The following is a 16,717-nucleotide window of genomic DNA, read 5'->3' as shown; positions in this document are numbered from 1 at the left end:
GCAACATCCATGTCTTCCCAGACCCACCGCAACCCGCCCTGTGTCAGCATCCGCTTCGTCTCCCGGCAGCGGGCACGAGCGGCTGTCCGTGAATTGGCTGACAGCTGCCTCGAGGCGATGGATGCACTCCTCCGACACCGGCACCCCTCCCCTCAGCAGCATGGTGATTGAGCCATCCGCATTCAGAATCCCCACGTGCGCGGGACGCCCGCCTTTCCACGGCTTTCGGTGCTCACTGAACGCCCACCAGCAGCCGGCGTCATTAGTCAGGAGCCCCGCAAATGTGAGGCCGCGCGGGGGGCTTGGCCATGCACGAGAATGCCCATGCACAGCTGCTTTTCCGCCATCAGCCCATCGAAAACTCAACGGAAGCGGCGCCCACACCGCTCCACCGTCACGAGCACCAGGTGCAAAAAGAGAATGTTGGTGCGCGACACAGCTTCTAGAGCGTGAGAGAGAGGTATGCAGCAGAGTCGGACCAATGGGGACTACTATGAGGCGTTTCGGCGCATCCAGATCCTTTCGAAGCGACCGGTGCACTCGCTGGCCGGCCTAGGGCGGAGAGGAGGAGACAAGCAGGAGAAGCACGAGTGTGAGAGCATGAGTTTTCCCCTAGCATTCGCTGTCAAAGGTGCGCACACACACGCACACACGCCGTGGCGTCCCAGGCGGAGCCGGCATGCGGAGCCGGCATGCGGAGCCGTCGGAGTAGCAAGCAAAATCGAGGACGTCTGCATTGTCGTCCGCGTGCGTGCGCGCGCGCGTGCATTCCCCCTTTTCTGTTTTGCTGTTATGTGCTATTGACGTTTTGCGTGTCCGCCCGTGGCAGCGAGGCACCCCTCTACGCCTCGCTCCACCACGAACACGTCGACAAATATACGCATTCAACCACAGCTCGCACGCCTCTGTTGCACCACGGCAACATCCTGGCCGCCAAGGGCGCACTGCCTGCCGTTCAACCGGGGGCCCTGCGTCTGACCGGCTCATCTTGCCCTTGCTCGTCCCTTCCTCGGGTACGTGCGGCGCTTGCGGCGCCAGACGGAGACCCGGGCGGACGGCATGCCTCGGTCCAGGCGGGCCGCGTCCAGGCTCCTGCTCGAGGGCGGAAGCGTCGACGTCAGTCGTGTGGGCAACAGGCGGTGGCCAAGGTGCATGCCCGGCAAGCGCAGAGAGAAGGTTGGCCAGCCGCAGGCCAGGGCCCTTTGAGACCCTGTGCTCTGCCTGCATATGCCACGCCTCTCGCTCACTCGCTTCAAGCCGCGGCATGCCGTAATACGGTGTGGACACTCTCTACACCCGCGTCTGGAGGACTCGGCGGTGTGATGAGGCCACCAAACAAACAAGCGAAGCGAAAAAAAAGAAACGACACACGGAAGGCAAAGAGATAACAAAGACTTCGCATATATTGAGGCACGCGCACGCACGCACCCCGACCGCGGCGTTGGCCCGCGGAGGACCGAGAGTGCGCCCGACGGCTTCCCTGTCGTGGTGCCGCCTTCTCCGTGTGGGCGCGAGGGGCGCGGGGAGTCGCCGCAGCAAGGGAGGGGCGACGCCGAAGGGGCATTCGCTGAAGAAGGGGGTGCCCCCTCCTACGCACCTGCGCGCGCGCGGGTGTGCGCGCACACACGTAGGCCGTGCATGGGGCGCAAGGAAAGATCAGGAGCCAGAGCTGCAATCGCCTCGCTTTAGCGTTGCGTATGCACCTGTGTGTCGCCGCTGGGCGCACGGACGCCGCCCTCCTGTCTTCCCGCTGCGCCTACACGTGAGCCTCCTTGGCTCCTGCCCCTGCCACCACCACACCTGTGGCACCTCGCACACCCCCTCCCTCCACCTCTCCGTTTGAGGAGTCCATGCGGTGTGCGTGAGGGGGAGGCGATTTGGAGAAGGCAACGAGGGCGACGGCTCAGAGGGGGAGGGAGGGGGCCCTCGATGGGCGTGTCGCCGTCAAGGGTGCGCTGCCCACCACAACGCGCAGATCGCTGTGCAGATCGAAAAGGCAGAAGCGAAGGGGGAGGCGGAAAGCTCCACAAAGGACACACGCAGGAGAAGACGAAAGCAGGCGAGGGAGAAACCGCGAACACGCCCGCAAGCGGTCGCGCGCACGAGAGGGCAGCGAGCGAGAGCGGGAGAGATGCCGGCGAAAGTCAGGGGCGAGCGTCCGCAGCCTCCGCTCCCTCCGTCTTTCCCGCCGGCATCAGCTCCGCCGGCTCCTCCACGAGGGCGTCGTCGTGGAGCTGCCGCGCTGCCGCCACGTTTGCCCGTCACTTCCTGCGGCACTCTCCTTCCTACTCCTCCGTTGCTTTTTTAGACTGCACCACCTCCTCCTCCTCCTCCTCCTGCCCATTCGGTTCGTCACCCTCACCGAACTCTCCGATTTGCCACGGGAGCATCAGGAAGATAATGTCGATGATATCCAGGATCCAGGCAAGCACGAAGAGACCGAAGCCGGTGCCGAAATCGTAGCCGTCACTCAGCTCCAGGCACTTGGGCTCTGGGAGTCTGTAGGTGACCACCATGACCGCCCAGACAACGCAAGCGGTGACAGCGCCCACGATGTTCAGCGCCAGGCAGAGCCAGCGGAAGCCAGCGCAGCAGTACAGCAAAAGGAAGCCGAAGAGGAACGCCGCGCCGTACACGAAGATGGAGATGACAGCGAACGCCTCACCAATGCGGAAGTTGTTGCGGCGGATGGGGCAGAACTTCCACCGTACGCCCGGGGTGATGGTTACCTTGGCTTTTCGACAGTCAGTCTTTCCACCCCACAGGGTTATGCATACCCTGGCGCCAAAGCTGTGCTCCGGCTTGATGTAAAACATGTCGACCCCCGTACCGATCAGCACGGAGAAGAACGCGATGAACTGGAGGACGACGTAGATAATGACGCCGAGCTTGCACGCCATCTTCGAAGGCCCACGGCGGAATTCTGAGAGAGGCACAGCGGAGGCACACACGGGGACACACGGCAGGGGAGTCGAGATCGCGCAGTGACGCTGGCGAGGGGAACGCGGGGGTGCAAGCCGAAGACAGCGAGGGAGAGCCTTGGCAGCACACACACACACAAACAGGTATATATACGTATATTATTGTTGTTGCACGTGCACGTGCACGTTGTCGGCGTTTGTTTGTGCGCGTGCGTTGTGAGAGGGGGTGGGCGGATGCGCCACGCGAGCAAGAGTGAAAGGAGGCGAGGAGAGAGAGAGATCGGGGTGAGGGAGGGAGGCAGNCNNGAGGAGACAGGCAAGGGGGACTGCGAGGCGNGCGCAGCGGGAGCAGGTGGGCCCTTGATGAATGCACACAGCGAGAAGGATCAGGACGGGAGCCCGGTGGATGTGCGGCGCGCCGCAACGGCAGCGAGGGAGAGAGGCAGAGGCGCGAGAGACGGCGACCAAGCGGGGAGGGCAGATGGCGCTGCCTGCCGCCCCCCCCTCCCTAGGCCCCGACAGCAGAAGACACATCGATCACAGCACCGTGGGAGGAGACAGCAGCACGCAAACACACCGCCATCGTCGCGGCCCTCACAGGCGGCACCGCCGCGACAATCCGCCGACACCACCGGCGCCGCGCCGTCACCGCGCATCCCGCTCATTGCAGGACCACAGGGAGAGACACGCCGGGCGCAGACCGACGGAAAACACACGGACACCGCACCGCGGCAGCCCTGCACCACAACAATGAGGAGGGTCGCCAGAGAGCAGGGGATGTGAGCAGCAGCGACCCCCCTCCCCCCCCGGTGTGCGCGCGATGGGGCGAGGAGGGCGGGGGTGCCGGTCGCAGCACGTGAGGGTGCCCCTCCATCAGTGCACACTCCCCTCCACCCCGACACCCACGCGCTCGCACAGATCCACCACCCGCCCTTCCCCATCACCTCCTCATCTCCCCGCGCGTCCACCGCCACCAGCACCGGGGAAATGCGCAGCGGAGCGGAACGAAGCTGCGCGCGGCCGGCACACGTCTCCTGCAGCTGCCGCGCTGCCTTCAACAGTTTCCCATTCGTACACCTTGCCGCCCACACGCGGCCTTGATGCACGGCGGCAAACAGCTCGCCCACGTCGTTGCCGTGAGATGCCGACCAAGTGGTGGAGGCTAGCAGCGTCGATGGTGTGCTGCGTGTGGGCGAACGCCTGCTCGCGGCTGAACACGGCAGTCATGCACAAGTCGAGGCGCCGCAGCCCAGCGGTCGCCATGCTGAGCGACGCAGTGGGCACCCCTCCATGGCGAGATGGCACAGACAACGGTCGCACACGCCAGCGTCACAGCGTTGCGGCGCACCCTCCACCGTCGGCAAGGAGATGGCCGTGCGTAGATGCGCCAGTGCGTCGATTAGTTCGTGAAGCTCCACGCGAGAGAGGCAAGACAACACTCGGCGCGCCGCCGCACGCGCGCCATCGGCGGGGCCGTGACCTCAATGCTGGCTTGTCATGGGGGCTTGCTGTGTTGCCCGCTGTACGCAGGCGGCTCCTCAACTGTTCGTTTGCGCGTCGGTGTAGGGGCCGGACACTGCGTCCGCCGTCATCGTCGGTGCGGTGCGTCTTGGTGCATTGGCTGCGGCCCACTTATACCGTCTGTACAGATCACCCGGGGCACTTCTGAGCAGCGCGGCGAACACGGATAGGGGCGGCCCTGAGTGGCACTAACACACCCGTCGCTCTTGAGACCGTTTCCAGCAGCGTCAGCGCGTGGGGCGGCTGGTCCAGCCACCGCAGAGCACCCGTGATGCTCCGAGCATACGTGTGCTACGCACGACACAACACGGCCACGCGGTGGATGGACAACAGTGCCGTGTGTGGGCCCAGCGCAAGGTCGTGCGTGTGTCTGCCAACGGCTCAGGCAGTGGCCGGCGGCTGCGAAGCTGCGCGACGCTTACATTCCGGCGCGGCGGCGCACACTGTGGTGCCCGCCGTGAGAGGGGGCGCGCAAGGTTGCGCTCACTTCATTTGGCTGCTTGATCCTTCTGTCCGCTGCCGCCGCACTCCCCACCCGCAAACCTCGCTGTGGGGTGTACACGTGATAGGGGCACCCCGGTACCCTGCTCTCTTCGCACTGTGCCTCCGTCTCATGCACCTGCTCGCGGCTAAACACATCAGAGCCACGGGGTCCATCGTCCGCTCGTCCCGGGAGCTTGCGCTGCAGAGGGTGAGCAAGCGCGAGAGCCGCGCCTGAGTGAGGAGGCAGTCGAAGGCCCTCTTCAAGGCCAGTGCAATGTCGCGGGTCTCTGCTGGCGTCATGCCGCGCCCGTTGAATGCGACGCTGCAGATCGCCGAGAAGACGACGAGACGACGGTCTGCATCATGCCACAGCCTGGGCAACACGGGCTGGTTCTGACGATTTGGGCAAGGTGCGCCTTCAGCAGAGGCCCACGCCACGTCGCGCTGCAGCAAATGGTGCCTGGGGGCTGCCCGCAGCTGAAGGCGTCGTGGTTGCTTGCGCCGCGGCCTGCGCTGCATCCGTCCGCTCGGCCGTCGATGCCGCTACCAGAATGAGCCGGCACACGCTGTGTCCGCCCTGCAGCGACGCCTTGCATGCATGCCACGGACCGAACACGAAGGAGGGGAGACGGAAGAGCACCCGCGGATCCTCCTCCGTGGGCGTGCCGGTCCGCGATGGGGCCCCTCAGGGAGGGCAACATCCATGTCTTCCCAGACCCACCGCAACCCGCCCTGTGTCAGCATCCGCTTCGTCTCCCGGCAGCGGGCACGAGCGGCTGTCCGTGAATTGGCTGACAGCTGCCTCGAGGCGATGGATGCACTCCTCCGACACCGGCACCCCTCCCCTCAGCAGCATGGTGATTGAGCCATCCGCATTCAGAATCCCCACGTGCGCGGGACGCCCGCCTTTCCACGGCTTTCGGTGCTCACTGAACGCCCACCAGCAGCCGGCGTCATTAGTCAGGAGCCCCGCAAATGTGAGGCCGCGCGGGGGGCTTGGCCATGCACGAGAATGCCCATGCACAGCTGCTTTTCCGCCATCAGCCCATCGAAAACTCAACGGAAGCGGCGCCCACACCGCTCCACCGTCACGAGCACCAGGTGCAAAAAGAGAATGTTGGTGCGCGACACAGCTTCTAGAGCGTGAGAGAGAGGTATGCAGCAGAGTCGGACCAATGGGGACTACTATGAGGCGTTTCGGCGCATCCAGATCCTTTCGAAGCGACCGGTGCACTCGCTGGCCGGCCTAGGGCGGAGAGGAGGAGACAAGCAGGAAAAGGAGGAGTGAGAGCCCGATATTTGGTTGACAGCATCGCCCTTTTTGTGCCATGCACGCCCTCGCCACAGCACACATGCACAGACCGAAGGAATAGAGAGAGGCGGATATAAGCATGACGAGCCCCTTCATCATCTCCCCCGCCCGCCCGCCTGCCCCCACCAACGCAAAAGAAAATCATTCATTTACCCGTATCAGCAATCGGGCCACTTTCCGGTCCATTAAAGAGCCGTCTGCATCTTCTGTGGGCGTGGCGCGGTTAACACTTCGCACCTGTGGAAAAGTGTGTGTGCGTGCGTGTGTATGTGAGGGAGAAAGATGACCACAATCAAGCGCCGACCCTTCCTCAATAAAAAACAAAAACTGACTACGTGAACCCTCTCTCTACCTCTCCTCCTTCCTTTCGCACGCTTCGTCAGATACGAAGATGGCGCACAACACACAGGAAGCCATGAGGAGGCGCGCACAAATAAGGAGGGAGGGAGTGGGAAGGCAACTTGGATGAGGAAGTGAGAGATGCCTCACAGAGACCACGACGCCCATGCAGAGGGAAGGAGGGGGGCTTGTGGGCCGCACGGTAATCAGGGGTGGTGAACTTACGTGGCAGGCGCTGGTACGAGTGTTTCGAGGGCGGTGCGAGGCACCTGAGCACGCATGCACACCCGTGCACACACGTCCACCCGAGAACGAGAACACAGAAAAGGGCGTGGGCGGCTTGATGATGACAAGATCTCTCTTGCTCGCCCCGAAAAATATAGTTTTACCGCCCCCCTCGTCCACTTTCTCTGCCACATGGCGTGCGGTTAAAGGTCGCTCTACCTCAACCCCCCTCCCCCGCTGGCACTGCCACAGGCCCCCACCAGCGTAGTGCAATGCAGCCGCGGACACACACGCACATACGTAGACACGTGCTACAGCGCATGCGCCAGCCCAGTCATCGGAGCACGGCCCCTGCCCTACACCCCGCCCACCCTGCACCGCGCACGCTGCCTCCCAGCCGCTCCCATCATGCCGGTCGCCACGTCGTGCACCTCTCAGGTGCGGCTGAGTTACGCTCGGGGAGCGGTGACGCTTCGCCCATCATGTGGGTGGCAAAGACGTGTTCACCGTCGCCGGTCGCTCCGACGCCACGCCATCCGGGACGCGACCGCCGACATCAGCAGCGATGAGTCGCTCTGACTTCCCCTACGTCGCAGGCGCTTGGCCCCGTCGCCACCAGAGGTGGTGCGGCACTTGGCAGGGGTGCGGTGTGTGCGTAGGGGGGGGGTGCAGACTGGCTTTCTCCCACAGAGGGAGTGCGTGTGTGTGTGTCTTCTCCCCGCTCACTCTCCCGAAAAGAAAAATGAGATGAATGGAGTAAAATGGTGGCAGGGGCAAACGAGGACGACAGCACGCGCCACAAAAAGAAAAGCCGCAGCACTGAAGAGCGGGCTCGCGGAGTGCCCGACGTGCCCACACAAAGACAAGGAGCACGCGCTGAGGGGGAGAGAGAGAGGAGGAGGGGTAGGGGGGAGGGGAAGAGAACAGCGCACGTTGTCTGCTGGCGCGCCGCCAACTGGAATCGGCCAGGCCTATACACACACGCGCACAAGAAGACGCCTGGTCCGTCGCCTCTGTCGCTCCCTCACCTCACGCAAAGTACGCCTACAGGCAGTGCTGCGAGCCAAAGGGTCGGAGCATGTGGTCGGGGAGTCGGGTGGTGGAGGGGCAATCGTAGAGGCCACGTAGCGCCTTCTGAGACGAAAGGGCCGCACAGTCGGTGATACGCTGTGGTGTGCGAGAAAGAAAAAGGTAAGGTAGCAAGAACAGGCGGTGGCGTGGAGGAAGAAGGGGAGGGGGAGGGGAGGGGAGCCCCGGCTGTGACGAGGTCACTGGAAGATGACAGGAATGGGGAAAGGGCGAATAAACACACGCGACGAAACGCCAACGCATTCAAAAAACAAAACCAAAAAGAAGAGTGAGGTACACACCCACCCACGCACGTAGACGCATATATATCTATATCTATATATATATAGATAGATATATGTTTACAGGGGGTGACGGTGGTGGTGATGCGGGGCTTAAGAGATGGTGAGGAGAGCGGTAGGTGTGTGCGTGTGTGTGTTGAGGTGTGGAGGGAGGGAGGGAGGGAGGGAGGGAGGGGGAAGGGGATGCAGATTCCGAATCTCTCGCGTTTCCCTCCACGTCGTTTATACGGTGTCGCGCCACGAGCGTCACACCCACACTCGAGAAGCACTTCCTGTCCCGGATTTGAGCTCTGCGCTGTCCGCCTTCACCCTGGTAGCTCGCCCGCCGCTTTCCGTTCCTCAACAGAACACACCAGCGCTGCTGACATGATGTGCGTGCATGGCTGCGCTACACGGCACGTGAGCGAAGGAGACGCGAGCGACTGGAGAAGAAAGGGTCGAGTCGGGCCAGGTCGGGTGGGGGGTGGGGGGGAGGCGGATGAAGAGACGGGGCGGATCGCCACGTGCCGTGACGGATGTGACGCGCGCCCCTTCACCATACACACACACACACATACCTGGGTGGCGGAGGAGGCGATAGGTGTGCCGCTACTCTCTACTAATCCCCCTAACGCGTGTCTTCTTCCATGGTGATCCCCAGGAGATTGAGGACAGACTTGTTCTCCTCCCGCAGCTCTGCTGCCGTCGGCCGCGATGCCGGGTCCAGAGACAGCAGCCGTCGACACACACTTATCATGGTGTCGTTATGGTGCTCCGTGATTGGGCCGACATCCAGTTGTTCCAGGTTGAGCACAACGCGACCCTGCACCACCGCATCCGCAAACCTCTGCCCACCCGTCGCCATCAGGTCTGCCAGCTCCTTCGCCGACGGTGGCTTCGAGTCACGATGCCCTCCGTACTCCGCTGCTGTGGCCCATCTCCAACACGGCTGCTGCGTCACTGCCTCCATCGCCAGCAACCCGTAACAGAACATGTCGCACGGCGGCGTTGGGAGGGCACCAGCGGCCATGGCGGGGCTCAGGTAGCACGACGGCTTGAAGTGGAAGATCTCCCGCTCCAACGCATGATCCGCAAACTGCCCGATTAACCGGCAGTGACCATTCGAGTCCACCATGACGTTGTCCAGGTTCAGCCTACCGTGCGCCACTCCACGCTCGTGGAGGTGGGAGAGGGCAGACAACATCTGTAGCCCAAAACATGCGAAGGTGACGGACTTGACCCGCGGATAGCGAGCCAGCAGCTGCCGCAGCGTCCCACCAGGGCAAAATTCCCAGATCAGCACCACGCCACCCTCCACTGACTGTGAGTACGCCAGCGGTGCAAGAATGTTGGGGTGCCGCAGCTCTTGATGCCTCGTAATCAAGCGCTTAATGGAGGCGTCCTGCTGTGCTGTGGGCCCGCACACGGGTGTAGCGCGGCGCAGCGCATCGCTGATGGGGCCCGGAGGTGCATCGCGAATGGCCTTGGCTACCACCGGGTGCACCTCGCGGTACATGATGTAGTTGACGGAGGCGATGGCGCCGGCGGAGCCTAGCGCAAGGATGCGGCAAGCCCACAGCTCTGGTGGGGTACAGTCGCTTTTCCTGCACGCGAGCTGCCAGTACATTCCGTGATTGTCGCGCACCCATGCTGGCGGCGTTGGCACCACCACACGCGTGGTGACAGCACCGTTGCTCAGCAGCATCACGTGTCGGTCGCCCACCTCTGGATACCATGGCGGCGCCGTGAAGCTACTTGCCATTCTTCGCGGTTTGGCGCTTGCTGCAGGGACGCCGCTGCGAGCGGTGCTCACCGGCGGCGCCGTGCCGAGGGGCGTGATGTCATCTGGCAGCACGGCGTCCATTCCCGGTGGCCGCCGCGGCACGCGCTGAAAGCCATCGGCGACGCCTGCACGCACGCAGCGTTCGCACTCGCGCATGAGTCGTGCCACCTGCACCGACACGGCGCCTACGGTGGCGCCGCTAGCTGCGACCTCGCGGCGCAGGCATGGCGGTAGCAGCCCGGGATCCAGGTCCGCGATCGCGGCGACACCGCAGAAGGCGGTGAGCGCGCCTGCGTAGTCGCCCTGCCGCATGCGCGCGAAGCCGTCGAAGCAACAGCGCGCGTACAGCGGCAAGGCGGTGCCACTGGCGACACGACTGCAAAGTGCCTCGTACAGCACCAGTTCGTCCGCGTCGTGCTCTGCGCGGCCGGTGCACAGCGCCTCCACCGGTATCGCACTCACCGCCGCCGCGCCGCTATCGCCACTGCCACCACGGAGCACGCGCGCGGCGGTCTCCTCGGTCATGGCAACGCGCACGCCGATGCGTTCCACCATGCTACCGGCGTCGCGCAGCACATCGCGGCCCAGTGCCACTGTCATGGTCTGCTCGCTGTCGGCGGGGCGGTACTGCCCACACGTAAACAGACTCGTGTCCAGCAGCGCGCGCACGTCCGGCATGCGCGGCAACTCCAACTGCCCTTCCGCCGTCTGCTGCTCGTCCACCCAGCTCAGCAAAGCCAGAGCAAAGGCAGCCGCGTCGCGTGCGTCCTGCTGCGCGAGCTCCTCCGTGACCACGTCCACATCTGCTGCGTTGACCAACTGCACCTCCTGCCGCGGCAGGAGGTGCGCGCGCACGGCTGCGTGGAAGTGCAGGATGCAAGTGTCGGGGCGCAGGCGGAGCACCGTGCCGCGGTGTGTGTGCGCGAGCTCATGCACGACGCTGGCGAAGGCTTCGAGGGCCGCCGGCGTGGCGAAGGGACCGCTGCTGGTTGCGTTGACTGCGTGCACCGCACGCTGCACCATGACTGACAGGCGCTGCTTGCAGCGTGGCGTTATGGCGGCGGCGTCGTGCCCGGCTGGCTGCGTGGATAGAGGTGCTGGTGTCCTGCTCGAGCTGTGCGACGCTACTGGCGGTGGCTGCGGCGGCCGCACAGTGATGTAGACGACGGTGGAAAGGTGGCGCGCGAGGTGCGCGGCTCTGTTCTCAGACGACCCCATGACGACATTGAGGCCGGCTAGCGTTGTCTCGATGGGTACAGTGAGGGGTGCGGGCAGGGTGCCACGAGGCAGCTCCTTGCGCACGGCTGCGGGGACGAAGGCATCGACTTCGCGCAGCTGGCGCATGGCGGCGTTGTGTGCGTTGCCCAGCGCACGCACCTCCGCCAGCGCACCAATGCCGTGCTTCCCGGCGCGGTATAGTGCACGCGCACCTCGCTGCACGCTGCAGTTCAGCAGCCGCGTGATCTCGCGCAGCGGCGCCGCAAAGTACAGCTGCACGAACAGCCAAAAGACCAAACTGACGAGCACCATGACGGCGGCAAGGACACCGTTGAGGGTATCGTGCAGCCGCAGGTAGGGACCAGTGACAGTATTCTGGGAGTTGACGTACACCAGTGGCAGCGTCAGACCGTGGCACGATGTGTAGGCCCATACGGTGATGACGGCGCGTGCGTCGTTGTAGCGAAAATCGACGCTGTGCTTGTAACCGGGGTCTCGCATGCGGGAGAGGTCGACGTGCTTGAGCGCCTCGCGCATGAGTGGGTGGCTGACGTTGCTCGACTTGAGGTAGGCCGTGGGTGCATGCTCGCTGAAAGGAAAAATAATATTGTCGTGCACTGTCTGCTGACCCCAGTTGTTGGACATGATAAGCGGGTCGGCGTCTGCGAGGCTTTGGTTGATAAAGACGGCCAAGAGGAAACCGGACTTGGCTTCGCCGATGGTGTTGAGGGCGAGCCGCGCGCCATCGATGTGCACCTGCGTGCAATCAGTGATACTGACGTTCGTCGGGAGCTTGAGGCTACGGTAAATTAACCCGGCAGGATAGTTGTAGTAGATGAGGTGCGGATGCGAGGATGGTTGCAGCCACCTTAGCCGGATGTCGACTGAGTCAATGCTGCCCTTGTAGTATGCCTGTGTGTACTCGATCAGCTCACTTGCAGCGTAGTTGCTGACAAGAGCAGCGACGGTGCCGTTCCCTTCGGGGATAACCGCGCTCACCTGCAAAGGGCGGTTGAGCATGTAGTTACTGCGGTTCACGTAGTAGGTGGCGTTGACTGTATGGTTGAGCGAGATGGCTCCAATCAACGGCCCGCCAGCGTCCGCCTCTGCACTTCCGCGCCAACATGATATCATCTCCAGCTGCTCCAGCGAGATGACGGAGAAGGCGCGGTAATTCCTCGCCTCGTCGTATCTCTCCAGCAGCGCGCACAGCACCGAGAGCGTCTTTTCAGATTGCATCAGAAACTGGGTCTTCATGTAGAGAGTGAGGAGGCCGCCCGCCATGTCATCGACGCGGTCCATGCTCTGGTCAATGAGCTTGTTCACGGTGGTGATGCGGTTTTCGTGCAGGCTGCGCCCCGCCTCGATCAGCGAGCGACTCACCAGCCGATATGAAATGGAGGAGCTGACGGAGCCGACACAGACGAGGAAGACAAAGTAAAAAACGGCCCAGCAAATGTCCAGGCGGCAGAGAACGTTACGTGCGGCGGTGCCCACATGCTTTACCTTGCGCAGCCATGCCGGAGAGGAGCTGCATCGGGACGAGAGTGGCTGATGGCGCCCCTCTGGAGGATGCATCGGCACCTCCTGTTCGTGCGCGGCAGGGGTCTTCATTGGTGATACACCTGCTGCTGCTTTCATTGGTGGTGTCGCTCGCGGCGCAGCTAGCAGCGTCAAGCCCATGGAATGCCTTGAATGGCGAGGCATATATCGGCAACCAGATGTGTGCGCCTGCTGCGAAGGCGTGAAAGGGAGGAAGACAGACAGCGGCGGTGTGTGTGTGTGTGTGTATGTGTGTGCTTGTGTGGCTTAAATATGATCTCGGCTACCCCCCTCCCCCACGAGGGGGAGGGAGAGGAGGGGATGGGATGTGGACGTATATGTAAACGAGAAAAGTGAAAGTGATAATGATAACAACTTCAAGAAAAAAAAAGCGAGCAAACAACGCATAACGCCTAAAGAGAATATTGGGAATAATATATGGAGAGGGAGTGAGGAAGGGAGGGAGGGAGGGAGGGGGGGAGACTGTGGTACCCGTGTGAGGGGTGGTGGTGATATGGTGAAGTGAGTGGGCGAAGAAGGAGGCCGGTGGAGTGCATGTGGAACGTCTTTGTCGGTGCGTCTCCGTAGTGCTTGTGCGCACCTGTCTGCATGGATGGATCGGAGTGCTCGGGCGCGCGCGGTGCATGTGTGTGTGTGTGTGATGAGGGAGAGGGAGGGCATTGGATGAAAGATGAGGGACGCGACAGGAGAAGTTGACGTGTAAAGCTCGCCGGCGGTGGACGGCGGAAACACCAAGAGGCCGAGGCCCAACCACGCATATGCGGAGACGCAATGGACAGCGATCAGTGAATGAGCGAGCACCTTACACGCTGCGTGTGACCGTGCCATGCCTTTTTCCACCTTTCAACTTCTCCAAAGGAGAAGGGGGGGGATTGAGGTGTGGATGAGAAACAGCATGTTTTTGGCGATCCGCCTTTTCTGCATGCTCTCTGTTTCTTGTCCGCCTTAGGTATCGGCTGGGTGTGCAGGCATCGTGGCGCCGTCAGGCAGAGCTGGGAAGGGGAAGGGAAAGAGGGAGTCGGAGGGAGGGGGCGCGGCACTTCAAATGCAAATCGGAGCGCGCGGGCTTGAGACAGACAGCGACTAGGGAGATGTACCAAAGGTGAGGGACACTCCTCCTCCTCCTCCTTCGCAGTCGTGCGCTTTTTTTTGAGGCGCACCGCCGCGCGCGTACACACACGCACATACGTAGACACATGCTACAGCGCATGCGCCAGCCCAGTCATCGGAGCACGGCCCCTGCCCTACACCCCGCCCACCCTGCACCGCGCACGCTGCCTCCCAGCCGCTCCCATCATGCCGGTCGCCACGTCGTGCACCTCTCAGGTGCGGCTGAGTTACGCTCGGGGAGCGGTGACGCTTCGCCCATCATGTGGGTGGCAAAGACGTGTTCACCGTCGCCGGTCGCTCCGACGCCACGCCATCCGGGACGCGACCGCCGACATCAGCAGCGATGAGTCGCTCTGACTTCCCCTACGTCGCAGGCGCTTGGCCCCGTCGCCACCAGAGGTGGTGCGGCACTTGGCAGGGGTGCGGTGCGTGTGTGTGTGTGTGTGTAGGCCCTGCAGATGCCACACACACGGAAAGGGTGTGCGCCTCTCGTCATGAGAGCGAAGTGGGAGGTCGTTGGGTGAGGGGGGGGCTAGGGAGCCGGAAGAACGCCTTCGAAGGAAAGAGCACACACACATACACACACGACGTGGGTGAGAGCAAACGAAGCCGCAGCCAAACAACAAGAAAAAGGAGAAGAGGATCGTGAAGAAAACGAAAGGGGCTGAAGAGCGGCTCGTGTGTGCACATGCACGTGCACAGGATAGAGACAGCAACACTGACAACGGTTTCGCAGAGGTGACGGCAGAGGAAGCCGTGTATCCACGCATGCATGCCGCCAGTGCGTGGGCGCGTACGCGGCCATAGGGGCTTGCTTGGTGTACGTCAACGAGTCCGGCCAACACTCGCACGGCGGAGCCACTTCTTTTCCCCCTAACTCCCTTCTATCACAGACACGCAGATACCGGAACACAGACAGAGGGACGCCGGGACGCATAGAGACACACAAGTTGAGGAAGAGAGGCGTCAAAAAAGGGGGGGGGGCGCATCGATATTGTGTCTTCGTGCGCACGCCTGGTTTTGCGTGTGGGCACATGCAGGGCCCACATTGTGCAGAACCTGGAGGAAGAAGGAAAAGGAAAGTTCTGAATAGAACACAAAGGAGGGGGTCGAGTGAGGGTGATATGTGTGTGAGAGAGTCGACATCCACGCGAGGGGCACCGGAAGATGCAGCAATAACGTGAGCCGTGCCGAATTGAAAGGCAGAGAGATAGGGAGACTACGACGGAGATGCGCTCGTCTTGCAGTGGCAGACATCAACACGCGCATGCACACCTCGTCGTACATGGCCAGCCATTCACGCAGAGGAGGAGCGCAGCGAGAGCTAAAGAAGAGAAACAAAACATGTGTGCTAAACGAGAAGGGTCAAGGAAAAAGAGTGGCGAGTCCAATCGGCTGTGCGCCCCCTGCGTCCACCACTGCCATCACCGCGTCCGCCCCCGCCGCCACCATCCTTTCCTTTCCTGATGTACGGAATGGTGGGGAATCTGCCTCTTGCAGATTGGGGAGAGGGCGAGCAGCATCAACGCAGGGGAATATGGTTTGCGCGTGTGCGAGCGTAGTGGCGGGGAGGGGGGAGAGGAGGCGATGAATTTGCCACTGTCACACTCAGAGTACCAGATGCTCTTCAATGACGCGGATCCGGAGCGGCAGGTGGACGTCTGACACAGCAGAAGGAATCGCGGCTGCTGCCGCTGCGGACGGCTGCGCCTGCTCCTGCTGCTGCTGCTGCTGCTGCTGCGGAGGGGCCTCCGGCGTTTCTGTGGAGGCCGGGGTGCCTGGTGCAACTCCACTATCAGTGACGACCACGAGACCCACCGTACGGGGACCTGCCTTGATGGCGCGCACCGACACGGAGTCCGTGTATACAATCGACACGGATGACGGCGTGCTCGATGACGGCGACTTCGCAAAGTTCGCGCCGCCCTCCGGCACGGTCGCGGTCGCTTCTCCTGCCACGCCGAACGAGGTGCCCAACGCTCGTGTCATGGGGTTCGCATATTGCGGATGCACGGCACCCCTACGGGCTCCTTCCTCTGTGGAGATGGGCTGCCCGGAAGCAGGCGCGGCGCCTGCCGTGGCTGGCGCGGCGTTGCCGTCCACCGCCGTTGTCATCATTGCCTTCACCAGCCCTGCCATACGACTTACGCTCCGGTTGGCGCCGCCACCGAACGCGAACACTTGCGGCTGCGCTGTGCCTTGCGAACGACGGACCTGCTGGGGAGGCTGGTGATATACAGAGGAGTTGCTCCTCAGCTGTCGGGTGAGATAGGCGTCATACTCGCTCCGCCTTTGCGGGTTGGAGAGTACCTTGTACGCCTTGCTCAGAAGGTTCGTCCGCACCTCATCCAGTTCACGGGTCGTGTTGTACGCGACGCTGTCGTTGTCGTGGTAGCAGCGGTCCGGGTGGCAGCGGACGAGCAGACGCCGGTACGCGTGCCAAATCTCGTCTTGTGAGGCGCTCATCGGCACGCTGAGGACGTCGTAGAAGGTCTGCATGGCTGCAGCGGAGAGCTCAGCGGCGTTCGTGTGTGTGTGTGTGATGACGTTCAAGTTCGACGGTGAGCTGCGTCGAACGGAGCCGCAGGCGTAGAAAGGCAGCAGCAACAACAGTGCGGGAGGGGGGAAGGGAGGCCACGAGCCCCTGCGCAAGAAAAACTTCTTCGCAGCCGCAGCAGCGCTGTGCGCGCCGCGCAGCGGCGATGGGGAAGCAGCCGCACCGACAGAGAAGCAGGGGACGTGCAGCGGGTGGCAGCACCCCCTTCAGCACAATGAAAACACGGAGCCGACACACCACGAGAACACGTAGCAAGTGATAGCCCACTCACAAACCCCAGGCCGGCCGGCACACCTACACGCAGGAAGGCGACGACACCACGTGCGCAGCAGCGCT

The 16,717-nt window shown here is 62.8% G+C and overlaps 3 protein-coding genes across 3 annotated transcripts; all 3 read right to left on the bottom strand.

The window, feature by feature from the left end:
* Positions 1-2,285: 2,285 nt before the first annotated feature.
* On the bottom strand, positions 2,286-2,900 carry LINJ_08_0680 (amastin-like protein; the record flags this gene model as incomplete). The annotated part of the gene is made up of 1 exon (XM_003392185.1): positions 2,286-2,900. The coding sequence occupies one exon, from the start codon at positions 2,898-2,900 to the stop codon at positions 2,286-2,288; it is 615 nt and encodes a 204-aa protein (XP_003392233.1).
* A 5,878-nt stretch (positions 2,901-8,778) lies between these two features.
* On the bottom strand, positions 8,779-12,858 carry LINJ_08_0670 (putative protein kinase; the record flags this gene model as incomplete). Its single annotated transcript, XM_001463368.1, has 1 exon — positions 8,779-12,858. One exon carries the CDS (start codon positions 12,856-12,858, stop codon positions 8,779-8,781), a length of 4,080 nt encoding a protein of 1,359 aa, XP_001463405.1.
* Positions 12,859-15,432: 2,574 nt separating this feature from the next.
* Positions 15,433-16,323, bottom strand: LINJ_08_0660 (hypothetical protein, unknown function; the record flags this gene model as incomplete). Its single annotated transcript, XM_001463367.1, has 1 exon — positions 15,433-16,323. The coding sequence occupies one exon, from the start codon at positions 16,321-16,323 to the stop codon at positions 15,433-15,435; it is 891 nt and encodes a 296-aa protein (XP_001463404.1).
* Between the last annotated feature and the right edge of the window lie 394 nt (positions 16,324-16,717).

This window comes from Leishmania infantum, chromosome 8 (assembly GCF_000002875.2).
Source record: "Leishmania infantum JPCM5 genome chromosome 8".
Lineage (NCBI taxonomy): Eukaryota > Euglenozoa > Kinetoplastea > Trypanosomatida > Trypanosomatidae > Leishmania > Leishmania infantum.
The sequence above is the reverse complement of the archived record's forward strand: the minus strand, read 5'-3'. Positions and strand labels throughout refer to the sequence as shown.